This window comes from Pan troglodytes, chromosome 4 (assembly GCF_028858775.2).
Source record: "Pan troglodytes isolate AG18354 chromosome 4, NHGRI_mPanTro3-v2.0_pri, whole genome shotgun sequence".
Classification (NCBI taxonomy): domain Eukaryota; kingdom Metazoa; phylum Chordata; class Mammalia; order Primates; family Hominidae; genus Pan; species Pan troglodytes.
The window spans coordinates 16,214,362-16,230,646 of NC_072402.2; the positions used below are offsets into that span (position 1 = coordinate 16,214,362).

General features: G+C 39.6%; 1 protein-coding gene across 2 annotated transcripts in view; it reads left to right on the forward strand.

The window, feature by feature from the left end:
• Positions 1–16,285, forward strand: part of FBXL7 (F-box and leucine rich repeat protein 7) — a 432,789-nt gene that overhangs the window by 64,118 nt on the left and 352,386 nt on the right. The window contains exon 2 of one of the 2 annotated variants that reach the window (XM_009448811.5): positions 15,932–16,128. The exons of the other annotated variant lie outside the window; for it this stretch is intronic. Coding sequence (XP_009447086.1) covers positions 16,107–16,128 — 22 coding nt within the window. The 5' untranslated portion in view covers positions 15,932–16,106. The remainder of the gene's footprint in view (positions 1–15,931; positions 16,129–16,285) is intronic. 2 annotated transcript variants of the gene reach the window in all.

A 16,285-nucleotide genomic window follows, 5' to 3' on the forward strand; every position in this document is an offset into this window, starting at 1 on the left:
TGCTCTGTGATTTCAGTTTCTTCTTCTCTCCTTTTAGTTTGAATCTGGTCCAGTATCCCGGATGCCAAATGACTTTCAGGAAGGTTTCCGACACTAAATCTACAGAAATCCATTTAGCCAGAGTTGTGTGGATGGATATACAATTTTGTGCACAATATGCCTGAAATACATTCAAAATGTTATGAGGTTTGCTATTTTGGCTCCTGCGCTAATGATGCACAGCACTGATATTAAAAGCTCCACTAACAGTTATGTGGTTTTTATTTTAAAATAAATAAAACATTTTAAATCTTTCAGCTAGTAAAAATGCTACAATGTATTTGTGTCTTTTTTTAATATAAAGATAAGGTTTTAGAATAGTAAGTAAAACCAAACATTTATAGGTGTTTTCAATATACTGCTATTAAAATAATAGTAATAAAAGTAGATTTTCCTGTTTTAGAAAGAAAAAGGCATATGATCATTCCCACTAAAATGAATGGCAGTTGGCTGCATTTTCCTGTCTTGCTGATACAATTTTTCCATGCCATAAAAATATGATTAGCTTGTGTTTAAAAAAAGTTTGTCAAGTCTCCATGATGAAAATGTCCATTGAAACCTAGACTGTTTCTAACATAACACCATGTTTTTACAGTAAAAATGTGAGGAAAGGAAATACTCAAATGAAAGGAAACCTTCATCCTCATTCAGCCAAACTAACTCATGGTTGGGTTCTAAGTATTTGTTAAAGGAGTAAAGAGAAAATGGGCTCTTTGTTAGAGACCCTCTAGGTCATGTTGTATTAGTCAGGTTCTCTGGAGAAACAGAACCAATAGGAGATATATGTATATAAAATAATATATAATAAAACTAGGATATATATAATCCTCTATATATTCTTAATTATAATCTTTATATATATAAATTAATAATTGTGCCAACTTCTTACAATAAATCTTGCTCTCTCTATATATATATGTATATATATTGCACAATTATGGAGGCTAAGTCCCAGTATCTACAGTCAGCAAGCCTGAAACCCGGGAGAGCTGGTAGTTTTAGTTGAAAGGCCAACAGGCTTGAGACCCAGGAAAAGCCAATGTTTCAGTTCAAGTGTGAAGGCATGAAAGAACTGGTGTCTCAGTTTCAGATAGTCAAGCAAGAGGAGTTTCTTTTACCAACAGGAAGCTCAGTCTTTTTCTTCTATTCCAGCCTTCAACTAATTGGATGAGGGTGACCCATATGAGGGAGGACAATCTACTTTACTCAGTCTACTGATTCAAATGTGAATCTTATCCAAAAACATCCTCACAGGAACATCCACATAATGTCTGACCAAACCTCAGGGCACTCCATGGCCCAACATGTGACATAAAGTGAATCATCACACATGTAAAAAAAAAAAAGCTTTCCTTTTTTTTTAAGGATAGGAAGAATAAAATATACATGGCAGGAGATTAATGACATTTACAGGAGTCTGTCTTGGAAAATTCACATCTCTTCTATGTCCTGTATTGAAAATAGATAAAAGATGGAGGAAAATGCTTTAGAGATTAGACACTTTTAGGTTTTAGAGAGAGAAGAGGGTGGGGTTCAAGCTTGCTGTTGTCTTGAAAGACAATTTGGATGGGCATAGGACTGAAATTGAGTGGGCTTTCCCCGGCCTGTGCTCCGCTGCCTTTTTTATTGGAGCTTAAGTAGTAAAACTGGACAACCTGCCTTTCAATTATAAGTTCAGTTGGCAGAGAAGCACTGTCTTCTTCTGTTTTATTTAGGCAAGCCAACTTAAGAATACCAAACAATAGTTGGTTAATTTTCCCCAAGGATGTCTGTAAAGCATTTAATTCAGTTCAGTCAACTTGAGTAACTACCATGTGCAGTGCACTGAGCTAGGCGTGATTGCAGGGGACATGACTCAGAGCAGACACTGGGAGAAAAGGACCTTGTCTTTTTTAATGCGAAAATGAATTTTGGGGCCTAAACTCCATTTCCAACATCATAAATTACACATTTCATACAAGAAGGAACTTTTTGAGAAGCATATTTTATCGCAAATGAATAAATACTAAAAGCATTTGGAAAAGCAAATGATTACTTTTCTGCAACCTTTGAAAGATTCAGATGGCACAGACTTCTTAACCTGAGTTGTGTGAAATGCAGGGTCCTACATTGTATTTAATGCCTTTCTCGACCTATTTATGGTGACTTGCCTTCCTGTTGGGGACTTGCAAATCACTTTTGAAATAAAATGTTGCATTTGTACCTGTAGAAAGATTGTCAGTGAAAGTTTATTGCAGAGCCATTTATTCCTCCCAGTTAGACAGTGAGTCACACAGGATTCTTTCAATGGGGGAATCTGAGAGAACAATCATTTTTGTCAAAGGGATGTGCATCCACTACTGCTCATCTGCTTCATATGATCTTACCACACTCATAACAATTCTGGACCTGTTGCACCGGGAGGGCAACAGCACCCTGAATTTTAACTCTTCTAGCAGCTCATCAGCATCATTTACTGGAGTTTTTTTCCTATAGACCAAAAGACGTTTTTAGACATATTTCATTCATATTTGGGCAAACCACCTAATTTTCCTGGCCCCTGTTTCCTGATGTGTAAGATGAAGGGAGTTATTTTAGTACTCATTAACTTCCCTTCCAATCCTATGCTATGATTTTACAGATAATTAATGACAGCTGTACTTCTAGATTTCTACTTAGGTCATAAATTTTAGCAATATAAAAAGATATTTGTTTTTTCTTCCAGGCTGTAAAGTAAAATATTAAATATTTTTGAAATTTTGTGTTTCTCTCCCTTTATTCTTCTTCACAGTGAAACAGTGTGAGTTGAATTAATAATTGGAAGAGTGGGTGTCTGCTTGCACATCAGCATTCAGTGACCGTTACTTGGGAATCTAGATAATTTTCACTGAGAACCTTTTGCCCTTAAGTCTGTCTCTTTCTTTTATATATATATATATATTTTTTTTTTATTATACTTTTAGTTTTAGGGTACATGTGGACAACGTGCGGGTTAGTTACATACTTATACATGTGCCATGTTGGTGTGCTGCACCCATTAACTCATCATTTAACATTAGATATATCTCCTAATGCTATCCCTCCCCGCTCCCCCCACCCCACAACAGGCCCTGGTGTGTGATGTTCCCCTTCCTGTGTCCATGTGTTCTCATTGTTCAATTCCCACCTATGAGTGAGAACATGCAGCGTTTGGTTTTTTGTCCTTGTGATAGTTTGCTGGGAATGATGGTTTCCAGCTTCATCCATGTCCCTACAAAAGACATATACTCATCATTTTTTATGGCTGCATAGTATTCCATGGTGTATATGTGCCACATTTTCTTAATCCAGTCTATCATTGTTGGACATTTGGGTTGGTTCCAAGTCTTTGCTATTGTGAATAGTGCCACAATAAACATATGTGTGCATGTGTCTTTATAGCAGCATGATTTATAATCCTTTGGGTATATACCCAGTAATAGGATTGCTGGGTCAAATGGTATTTCTAGTTCTAGATCCCTGAGGAATCGCCACACTGACTTCCATAATGGTTGAACTAGTTTACAGTCCCACCGACAGTGTAAAAGTGTTCCTATTTCTCCACATCCTCTCCAGTACCTGTTGTTTCCTGACTTTTTAATGATCGCCATTCTAACTGGTGTGAGATGATATCTCATCGTGGTTTTGATTTGCATTTCTCTGGCCAGTGATGATGAGCATTTTTTCATGTGTCTTTTGGCTGCATAAATGTCTTCTTTTGAGAAGTGTCTGTTCATATCCTTTGCCCACTTTTTGATGGGGTTTTTTTTTCTTGTAAATTTGTTTGAGTTCATTGTAGATTCTGGATATTAGCCCTTTGTCAGATGAGTAGATTGCAAAAATTTTCTCCCATTCTGTAGGTTGCCTGTTCACTCTGATAGTAGTTTCTTTTGCTGTGCAGAAGCTCTTTAGTTTAATTAGATCCCATTTGTCAATTTTGGCTTTTGTTGCCATTGCTTTTGGTGTTTTAGACATGAAGTCCTTGCCCATGCCTATGTCCTGAATGGTATTGCCTAGGTTTTCTTCTAGGGTTTTTATGGTTTCAGGTCTAATATTTAAGTCTTTAATCCATCTTGAATTAATTTTTGTATAAGATGTAAGGAAGGGATCCAGTTTCAGTTTTCTACATATGGCTAGCCAGTTTTCCCAGCACCATTTATTAAATAGGGAATCCTTTCCCCATTTCTTGTTTTTGTCAGTTTTGTCAAAGATCAGATGGTTGTTGATATGTGGCATTATTTCTGAGGGCTCTGTTCTGTTCCATTGGTCTATATCTCTGTTTTGGTACCAGTACCCTGCTGTTTTTGTTACTGTAGCCTTGTAGTATAGTTTGAAGTCAGGTAGCGTGATGCCTCCAGCTTTGTTCTTTTGGCTTAGGATTGACTTGGCAATGCAGGCTCTTTTTTGATTCCATATAAACTTTAAAGTAGTTTTTTCCAATTCTGTGAAGAAAGTCATTGGTAGCTTGATGGGGATGGCATTGAATCTATAAATTACTTTGGGCAGTATGGCCATTTTCACAATATTGATTCTTCCTACCTATGAGCATGGAATGTTCTTCCATTTGTTTGTATCCTCTTTTATTTCCTTGAGCAGTGGTTTGTAGTTCTCCTTGAAGAGGTCCCTCACATCCCTTGTAAGTTGGATTCCTAGGTATTTTATTCTCTTTGAAGCAATTGTGAATGGGAGTTCACTCATGATTTGGCTCTCTGTTTGTCTGTTATTGGTGTATAAAAATGCTTGTGATTTTTGCACATTGATTTTGTATCCTGAGACTTTGCTGAAGTTGCCTATCAGCTTAAGGAGATTTTGGGCTGAGACGATGGGGTTTTCTAGATATACAATCATGTCATCTGCAAACAGGGACAATTTGACTTCCTCTTTTCCTAATTGAATACCCTTTATTTCCTTCTCCTGCCTGATTGCCCTGGCCAGAACTTCCAACGCTATGTTGAATAGGAGTGGTGAGAGAGGGCATCCCTGTCTTGTGCCAGTTTTCAAAGGGAATGCTTCCAGTTTTTGTCCATTCAGTATGATATTGGCTGTGGGTTTGTCATAGATAGCTCTTATTATTTTAGATATGTCCCATCAATACCTAATTTATTGAGAGTTTTTAGCATGAAGCGTTGTTGAATTTTGTCAAAGGCCTTTTCTGCATCTATTGAGATAATCATATGGTTTTTGTCGTTGGTTCTGTTTGTATGCTGGACTACATTTATTGATTTGCATATGTTGAACCAGCCTTGCATCCCAGGGATGAAGCCCACTTGATCATGGTGGATAAGTTTTTTGATGTGCTGCTGGATTCCGTTTGCCAGTATTTTATTGAGGATTTTTGCATCAATGTTCATCAGGGATATTGGTCTAAAATTCTCTTTTTTTGTTGTGTCTCTGCCAGGCTTTGGTATCAGGATGGTGCTGGCTTCATAAAATGAGTTAGGGAGGATTCCCTCTTTTTCTATTGACTGGAATCGTTTCAGAAGGAATGGTACCAGCTCCTCCTTGTACCTCTGGTAGAATTCGGCTGTGAATCCATCTGGTCCTGGACTTTTTTTGGTTGGTAAGCTATTAATTCTTCCCTCAATTTCAGAGCCTGTTATTGGTCTATTCAGAGATTCAGCTTCTTCCTGGTTTAGTCTTGGGAGGGTGTATTTGTCGAGGAATTTATCCATTTCTTCTAGATTTTCTAGTTTATTTGCATAGAGGTGTTTATAGTATTCTCTGATCGTAGTTTGTATTTCTGTGGGATCAGTGGTGATATCCCCTTTATCACTTTTTATTGCCTCTATTTGATTCTTCTCTCTTTTCTTCCTTTTCTTCTTTATTAGTCTTGCTGTCTCTTTCTTCTTATTGTTAGAATTGTGTTTTTCTGCTGAATATACAACGAGCAAGTCTAAGATAAAGGAGGTGGCCAGGGTCTGTGACTGTTCAGCTCTATGCAAGGTACAGACCTGAGCCACCTCATCCTGTAGCAGCCCGTGTGTGTGCCAGCATTAACAGAAGTACCTTCCAGGGTGGTTTTCTGCAGCTCCACACACGGCTCAGCCTGGACTTGGGAGACCAGTTGCCCCTCAGCTGACTGAACTGTGTGTGCTGGTTCCTCTTCTGGTTTATAACTGTGCTTTAATTTTTATGAATTGAAACTGTGTCTCATGCCTGTAATCCCAGCACTTTGGGAGGCCAGGGCAGGCAGATCACCTGAGGTCGGGAGTTCGAGACCAGGCTGACCAACATGGAGAAACCCCATCTCTCCTAAAAATACAAAATTAGCAGGGTGTGGTGGCACATGCCTGTAATCCCAGCTACTCGGGAGGCTGAGGCAGGAGAATTGTTTGAACCTGGGAGGCAGAGTTTTCAGTGAGCTGAGATCATGCCATTGCACTCCAGCCTGGGCAACAGAGCAAGATTCTGTCTTTAAAAAAAAAGAAAAAAGAAACTTTAAAATGTCAATGTTTGAGCAGCTAAACATCCTTGTTCTACAAGTGGATTCTGAAATCATAAGACCTAACCATGAGTTTGACTCTGCCACTTAAGTCAATGGCCTCTAATTTTTTTTCTTTTCTAAACAATGCTGCCTCACTAGCAGTATAGAAACTGTGATAAATGGCCTCAGTTAGTCATCCTTTCTTTAAAATTATACTAGCAACAATGAAAGGGGCTTTTGTTGGGAATCTCCAAAAACTTCTAAACCTTGACCCTCCAGGGTCCTGGGAAAATGAAGAGATGTAGGATGTCAAAAGATGAAGGTGTTTGCTTTAAGATAGTCAGGTGGAAATAGGGTTAGAGAAAGTGATTTGAACCCAGTGGCTTTTCCTCTTTACAAATGTGTAAACTAAAATGATTTGACCAGGTGAGAGACCAAGAAAATATCACTGTTTAATGAATTTAAATCACTGTTTAAATTCATATGAGTTGGTAGCCTGGCATTGTTAAGCAGATGACATTTCGACAGAGTTGCTGTGGATGGGTCTGGAGTTTCCCTGGGTCCACCTCAATGCCATAAGGGAAGAGTGCTTGGAGCCTTTTGGGTGAGGTATTGTCAGTCACTGGTGGACTTGTGCCTTCTCCATGGTGCTTGCTCCCATTGCAGAAGGGTTCAGCCGTGCCGTCGCAGATGCCAGTGCCCTCAGGGAGGGCAGATAAAGTGACTGCGTGCATCATCTGGGGTGGCGGTGGGGTGGTTCAGACTGTGGCAAATTAGCCCGCACATGCCCCATCTCTTACCCGGTTATTAACACACAGAATTAGCCCAGAATTATCAGAGCTTCCAGGTTCCGATTTTTCAAGCAGGTCTATTAATCTGTATTCATATGTGAAATATCTAACCTTTAAATATTTAATTTTTTAAAAGACATCCACTGGGCTTAACCAAAAATGTCTGTAAGTCACCAGGTTTTTGACTTTGGGTATCAGAGCTCCTGAGTCCATCCAAAAGCCATGAACATTTACTATCTGAGTATATTTGGCATAGTCATTTAATCTTCCTGAGGCTTAGTTTTTTTTTTTTTTTTCAGAGTTGAAATAATGATACTTGCTCTAGAAAATTATAAGGATAAAGTCAGAGAGGGAAAATGGAAATGATTTGTAATTGCAAAGTCTTTTGGTGGTTTAAAATGTTACATGCAAGGATAAATCATGCTCAGGTATGGAGGAGCTTTAGCAGAAACATCCATCTGGTTTCTGCTAAAAAAAAAAAAAAAAAAAAAATCTTGTTCAGGGTTCTTGTCACATACTTTACAGATGTGTTCCACTGGCCGAAAAGTGTACTGCCCTCAAATGTGCAGCAACCCACCTAACTCCTCCACTGAAATATCAAGCTGAGGCTACTCACCAGCAGCTCCTGTCATCTTTGACTCTGAAAAAGCAGGTTGTGACTAGATTGTGGACCAGCAGGCGTAAGGGCCTGTGTGTGCCTCCATGTGGGAATTTAGAGCCATGGCTCCAGTTCTGGGCTTTGATGGGGTGGAGATGGGCCCATGTCATGCTGGCTTTCTGTTGTGGAACATTGACTCAGAAAGCAGGTTGCTTAAAGAAGGATTAGGAAGAGGACCTGGAGGCTGCAACCTATAGTCTGTCTTCTCCCTTCATGCCCCTGTCCAAGCAGCGTAAACCATAAACTCTCCCACTGCCCCATACACCCCCAAGATACCAGTATATACCTCACCCTTTGTGACTGCTTTTCCACAGTTAAAGGAAGACCTCTCTTGATTTATGTTGAACCAGGTTTACCCCTGTAAGCGTAGAATTTTTCTTTGTTGGGAGGAGAATCAGGAAGGTTTTCAGGGAATATGTCTCACTCTGGATTTTAGAGAAGCCCTGCCAGATCCCAAACTCATCAGGCAAGGTTAATCACCTCCCCTTCCCCCAAAATTGTGTCCTGCAGTATCTGGACACTTCTCTGTGATTTCACTTTTTTGTTTACTGCAGGTGTTTGTCATCCATAATAGACTAAAATCTTCAAAGGGAGACAGTACAAATGTTATTTATTTTTAATTCTGTGGCCCAGTAAGCAGCTCAATAAATGCTGGCTCAGTTGCACTGAGAGATGCTGAGCCTTCCATGTCTTTGAGTCTCAGGAGAATGTAGAGTGTCTACAAAAGCATGTGCATTCCTGTTTAGAGAACTAGAGAGAGGAGGAGGCAAGGAATATTACAGCACAAAGTTTCAAAGAATCTTGCCAATAAGATGGTCAAACCAGCTCAAAAAAATAGATTTTTCCCTTTTTTAGTGAACTTTTGAATCAAAAGGAAATGATAGGTTTAGTTTGGTAAAATAAAAGAAGGGGGAAGCTATAACAAGTCTTTTTAATGATGGTGATGTTGGCCGAAGAAGGGATTTTTATGGGAGGCATCACTCAGTTTTACAAAGGAAGGCAGTGTAGAAGTCACAGTTTGCAATTTTCTTTGTCTTCCTCAGGAAAAAAGATGTTCTTGTTAAGCAGTGACTTCTGCCAACGTCAAGCAGATAGTTTCTGTTGTTAGGGAATGCTCGGGTCACTTAATCAGATACTCTGCTTCAGCCAATCAGTACTCAGGAGTAATGTCAGTGTGCCTTGGATCTCTGCAGAGCATGAATGTGAGGTCATCGGTACAAATTAATAGTTTATCACGAGGTCCTTGACTTGTACTATCATAAATGTAGATGAGTGTTAATGAACATCTGTACCACTTCCGTCAGCAACCCCACTGAAAACAAAAAAGGTAATAGCTGGAAACTTCTGAGTCATATAAACATAAAGCTGATATATAGAACTGAGCATTGTTCTTACATTCAGTATATTGCTGAGCCAGAACAAAACCCCTAAGTTCTTCTTACTTAACTCTTTAAGACTTCTGAGTGGAATTCATTTTCCCAGAAGTCCTTTGGTAGCTTTCTATTGTCTATACCTGTCATTATTATTAATTCAAAACCATTACAAATATCCAGCAGCTCTTACAGGTGCAAAATTTGTAATAATATATGTTTTCTAAAATTCAGAAATACTTTATGAATGAATAAACTCTGCCATCTCCAGAATGGTTTATCATATAACAGTTTTGACTTAAAAATAAACTTTAATGCCTCCACTGTAAAAGTGCAGATAGATAAAATATGCTTTAACAATAGAAATGCTTATTAAGCAAGAATTTACCAGGTTCTATAAAATAACTCGGGTTCAACCTAATATTCAGTGTAAGAGAAAGATATTTTTTAGGATGAAATAAATGCAAATCCTAGCAGACTTTGGATATGTACTTCATTATTTCATGTAGAAATTTACAGATAGTAGGTGCAAATATTTCTGCACTATTGAAATTAGATTAAGACTAAAAATAAACCATTTTTAAACATTCATAAACAGTGAAGAACTGAAATAAGCCAGTAGCTTCGTTATTCATGGGTATACTGGACATTTATACATGAATATAGCTCTGTTTGCTTCAAGGTAACATTTCACTCTATGCTGGTATTTAATATGTAATGGAGAGAGAGAGAGAGTAAGCCTGCCCGTGTGAGGTGCTTGTAAGCCTGTATTGAGTATTACCCTTGGGCTTTGGGCTGGAGCGTTCTGGTAGCTACCAACCTTAGGTCATTTGCTTTAAATGAAATACTAGTGCTTGTTGATGTAGGAATTGGAATTATGGAAAGTAAGAAAACAACATAAAAATGAAATCGATCTATTGGAAGCATGATGGGTCCTCAACTAGTTGCTCATATCTCTTAGCCATTCTGACTTGAAATCTTTGTAGTCATTTTTGATTCTTGGCATTAGTTCTCAACCAGTGCAGTTTTGCCTCCCAGGGGACATCTGGTTATCCAGAGACATTTTTTGTTTTCACAGTTGCGGGAGAAAAACGGGGGAGTGTGGCTGGCATCTGGCATCTAGTGAGTAGAAGTCAGGGATGATGCTAAACATCCTGAAATACACAGGACAGCATCCACAACAAAGAATCATCCAGTCTAAAATGTTACAGCTGGGAGTCCCTGGATTAGAAAAAGCCAGCTCCAAGAAATCACATTTTGTTTCTTTCAACCTGAATTACAGAGTAGTCCAGGTTTGTCTTTAACTTATTCTGCCAATGGAGATGTGTTTTCATATAAACTTGTCTCTTTTTGTGGACTTATTTATTTACTTTTATCATTTATGTTTGCTTGCTTTGTTTTTTTCCTGTAAATGTGAAACAAATCTAGAGTTTGATTCTTTGATGAGCACAACAGGGAATTGAAAATCACACAAACAAGAGTGTTTTCTTGGTTGTTTTTGGTTATAATAGCTTTCTGTTTTTAGTGATCAGAAAAGACAGATCCCTTTGAGTTCTGTTGTGTTAGAGGCATAAATGGATGGCCATTTTATTTTAGATTAGATGTTCCCATTCTGGTGGCTTCATATTATAAGTCTGTGATAATAAGTGAGTGTTCCTTTACTTTAAAACATGTTTTTGTTTCTTTGTGCTTGGTTTTTGGACTGCTTAGCAGAACATTTCAGTTGGCAACTGTAGCTTTTTCTTACATCTTATACTTCAACTATTTTCAAACTGGCATGCAATAACATAAGCAGAATGAAATGTATTAAGTGTGTGTTTATGTCTATTGGGAAATATGGTGTAATCTGTAGCTACTTATTCCTTTTTGTTTTAGCACAATATGCCTGTCTCATTGTACACTGTTCTAGGGAGCAAATAACTAGTTTCCACAAAGAACAAGGAACCTATCAACATAGAGGTAAATTATTGGCAATTGACATTCCTGGCCTTCAAAAATACATTCTCCATTCCCTGCTTTAGTCTGCACTGTGTTTTTTTGTGTTTGATTTATATTTGTAAATGGTAAGTGAGTTTAGTGATTCATTAAATAATGTCAAAAGTAATGGTTGCCAGAGAATCTCATTCTTTTTTTGAGATGGAGTTTTGCTCTTGTTGCCCAGGCTGGAGTGCAATGGCGTGATCTTGGCTCACTGCAACCTCCACCTCCTGGGTTCAAGCAATTCTCCTGCCTCAGCCTCCTGAGCATCTGGGATTACAGGCATGAGCCACCATGCCCAGCTAATTTTTTGTAGTTTTAGTAGAGGCGGGGTTTCTCCATGTTGGTCTGGCTAATCTCAAACTCCTGACCTCAGGTGATCCACCCGCCTTGGCCTCCCAAACTGCTGGGATTACGGGCATGAGCCACTGTGCCCGGCTGAGAATCTCATTCTTAATGTTGTATCTGTTTTAGCATTAGGCTGGGTTTATCCTGAAGCACTTTCCCAGAATATGAAGGTAGGTGCCTTATGAATCTGAAAAAAGTTTTGTAGTAGAATGATAATATTCAAGTAGCTAGAGTTTATTAATGAGCAAGAAGCTGTATCTTTGGAAAGTAAGAATAATATTTATGTTGTTACTGCTCAGCATATGGCAAAATTCACCAAGCAAAGAAGCAGTGGATATTAAAAGGTTTGCTTAACTTAACGGCTGGTGTGGATCACTGACATTGAAGATACCTTTAAAAAGATTGATTTTTTTTTTTTTGGTCCTTAATAACTTGATGAAACCATAAAGTTTAGATGAGGTAGTTGGCCGCCTGAGGTTTGGGTCATTAGCTTGAATGATCATTCCCAGGTGTTTATACATCTCATTACAACAGTCATCCACCATTTTTCTGCTACTCTGATTATCTATTTATCTGTCTGTCTTTCCAATTATTTTGTAGCTGCTCTAAGAGAGGAGGCATTTTCTGATCATCTTTGTATCCTGGGCATTCCCTAACACAATGGTGTGAATATAGCAAAGATTAAAAATTTTTTTTGAAGTAAAAGCTGAGTTGAATGGAAAGAAAATAGTATCAATTCTTTTGCCATAAAGGCTTTATTAAACATGAAGATTCCAGTGTCCTGCGATTTTATGTGAAATCTTCTGAGAAGCAGCCTGGATAACAATGCGTCCTAGGAGCCTGGCTTCATTTTAAACTGCCTACCATGAAATGACTTCTGACAGGCGTGGTTCACTCTTTACGGTCCGGTGACTAGCTGTGTCCCTTCCTGAGACCTCTGGGTCAGCGTGGCCTCTGACAATGTCATCCACGTCCACGTGGCGTTATCTACACCATGGTATCTGGGTTCTTCAGAGATTGGCCTCTATTGTCCCCAGGGGCAGGGGGGGCATTTATTTTCTTCCCCATGTGAGTGTGAGCTTCCTGTGAGTGCCACTGTCTTATCAGAAAAGTCAGGTAATTATGGAAAGTGTCTATGTGACAGAGAGTGACCGCTTTCTATTTAGCTAGCTGCATTGCATCATCGTTCGTTGCAGCTTCTGGAAGGGATATGTTCTGGGGGACACAATCATTTTTAAGTAAATTAAAATATATTCTAGTTGTTTTTGTTCTGATTCCTATAATGAATCATTACTGTTACTATGTAATGCATTGTGTGTGTGTGTGTGTGTGTGTGTGTGTGTGTGTGTGTGTGTCTATAGATTAAGGAGGCCTTGAGGTCTAAAGATACCTTTTGATCAAATTTGTGTTCTAAAGTTGTTAAGAAAAATGAACCCAGAGGGTCTGGATAAATATTTTGCAAATGTAGTCCATTGTATTTGTCTGCCACTGTCCGTCTCCAAGGAACCCTGCCTTCCTGCTTTAATCTGTGGTCATGTTTCATCCAAACCCCATACATTATAAAAATAATCATAGGTTATTGGGGTTGATGTCCATGTTTCCTACCGTAATTATACCCTTGTTATCTTGTTTGTTATGAAAAGATTGTTGCATATTGCAGATTGACATGGAGCTGTTCTTCTGCAGCACCTGTGGGCTTTGTTCTTTGGATTCTGGGTCCTTGTTTATGGGATGTGTGGTCATGGATGTAACACGGGAACACAGGGCTATGCAGGTGTTTCCCTTGGCTGATAGGAAGGCTGCAGTTTGTCCAGAGAAATATAGATGTTAACTGGCCATCACCCATAACATAAAATGCTTCTTTATTATACTGGGAAAGTGCCTAGAGACATTCTTGGGAGAATAGAGAAATTTCTGCAACTTTCTGCCAAAAACAATCTTATACAAAAGAGATGAGTGGAGAACAGTATGTAGTTCATGTTTTGAAATAACGAATGGATTTCTTGAGATGAGACATAGCAATGTATTGAAAAAAAATCCCCTTTGGGCAACAATTAGGATGTTGCTCCCAAGAGGGAGAGACATGATCTCAAAGAAAAACAGTGGTGCTTATATCATGGCACCAAACAGCAAAAAGACATTGGGAGTCTGACAGGTAAGCCTTGTGGTTTTGTATCAAACTGGTGGATTTTGAAACTTCTGAATTTCCTTAGAGAAAGTCTCAACACACTAACCCATAGATATGGCCTCAGGTGTGGTTCTGGAACGTGAGTGCACTAAGTGTCTGCATCATCCAGTGTGTTTAGTATTGGATCCCTCATGAGATTTTCATGACCCCCCGTGATGCTACAAGGGATCCAAAACACTTTCATAACTTGAGCAGGAAATAGCCCAATCACCATGTGTTTAAAAGGAAAGTTGACACAATTCCAGTCCATTCTGAAGCAAACACAGGTGTACTCATTCTGCAAAATAAAAATGTTAAACTTCTCCTGTCTCATCCCATAGCCCTCCAAAATAAAAAAGTTTGGTGGCTAAATTAACTCGAGATGGAATATCTTTGGATTGGATAAGTGTTTATATGTGGTTTTGTCACCCATGACATGGAACATCTTGATGAAAAATAAATTATTGGACTGTTTTAGTCTTTCATGGATTCCAAGTGAGCCTGCATGTTTGCCATCAAATAGATACATGTAGATATACAGCCTTTGCCAACATGCATTGCTTTTTAGTGGACATTAATGTGCTATTTGGGTGAGATTTAACAGTGTCACGTTCTTTAACTTTCATCTTTCCAGATCTCTTGGTCTCAGTGCCTTTAGACTTACAGGTTCCTAAACACAGGTGGGAGGTTGAGAAGGTAAGGGAGGAAAGCAGTGCTGTTTCTTACCTTCATGGAAACACGTAGGAAGAGGTTTTCTACCTTATTGCCTATGTGTAACCACATTTAAGACTTACTCCCGCAGGCAGTTTTTGGCCATAGACAGTGTGGGAAGTGGATTTCTGGAGGGGAATCTGAATGTATTACCGTTGGGCTCTGTGAATAATTGGCATCCTAGAGGGACCTGGGACGCCAGATGCTGCTTCTCCCACAGGCCATAATTTGTCCATGAGTATGTGGCTTTAGAATATAGTCCATAATTCCTTATCCAGAAAATCAGTATGTCTGAGATGAAATAATGAAAGTTACGAAACACAGATGCTTCCCTCAACTAAACAATATTGCTTTACAAAAGTGCAAGAAATCATCTTTCCAAATAAGATGATTATGGTCTGTTTATCATTGTGTGGCAGCATGTTCTAGTTACTTTTGCCACATTCCAGACAACCTTAAAAGTTAGTGACTTAAGCAACAGCCATTGTTTTATGATCTCTTTCAGTTCTTGTGGGTCAAGAATGTGGGAAGGTCTTGGTGGAGTGGATCTGGGGCCAGTCAGTGGCTGGAGCTGAGAATGCCAGAACTGGACAGGACCAGCTTTCCCTCTCTTTTGTCCTCCCTGTCTCTCTCTTCCTAGGGTGTCAGGCCTCTCTGTGTGGTCTTTCTGCATGGGCTACTTGGGCTTCCTCACAGAATTACTGTCTCAGGGCAGCCAAGCTGCTTACATGGCAGGAGAAGCTTTCAAGAGTTGCTTATTCCAGGGAAGCAGCATTGGCTTTTATGACAGCCTGGGAGGTCATGCAGTGTTACTTCTGGGCATTTTATTGGTTCCACTAGACTGAATGTTTGTGTCCCCCCAATTCATGTGTTTAAGCTCTAACCCCCAAGAGGATAATAATAGGAGGTGGGGTCTTTGGGAGGTAATTAGCATTAAAAAAGTTCATGCGAGTGTAGCCCCCATGATGGAATCAGTGTCCTTATGAGGAGACCAGAGCTCCCCTCTCTCTGCCATGTGAGGATACAGCAAGAAGATGGGCCTCTGTAAACCAGGAGGAGAGCTCTCACTAAGAACCTAACCCTACTGGCACCCTGATCTTTAACTTCCAACCTCCAGTACTACAAGAAATAAATGTTTGTTGTTTAAGCTCCCCAGTCTATGGTATTTTGTTATAGCTCAAGTGAAATAAAGAGGCAAGTTAGAAGTGAGTGAGGAGGCTGCCTGGATCCAGGGAGGAGAATCAGACTCCCTCTCTGGATGGGGGCATGGCAAGATCTAGGGGCCATGTGATCGTGTGTGGTCATCTTTGGTCAATATGCCATACATTGGTTTATAATTACTTAAAAACAGAGTTTTAGTCTCTGTTCCTGAATAAGCAAACCAAGAAGCCACTCTCTTTTAGTCTTTAAACAAATCTTGCACTATTTGACTCCTTTCTTTTGTAACAGGCAGATCCACAAGCCATGCTTGCCTGGGAGAAAATATCAAAGGCAACATGAAAATTAACCTCTGGGTCCGGGAGTGCTGAAGGTGCCAGAACAGGAAGGGAGGTGGTGAGCCTGAAGATCTCACAAGCTTCCCTCCTGGTGTGTGTTTCCAGACCGTCAAGGGTCCTGGCTGCTCATGGTCTATCTCAGTTGCCCAGGTGAGCAGAGTCATGGGCCTGGAGACTATCCCAGCGACACTGGTTGATGCATGGCTGGAAGGGGCATGGAAGACAGAAGGTTGGAATCCTGTGATCCACTCTTAGCTAGCCGGGTGACCCAGCAGAGGCCTCTCTCTAGATCCAGGGATTAGGAGTT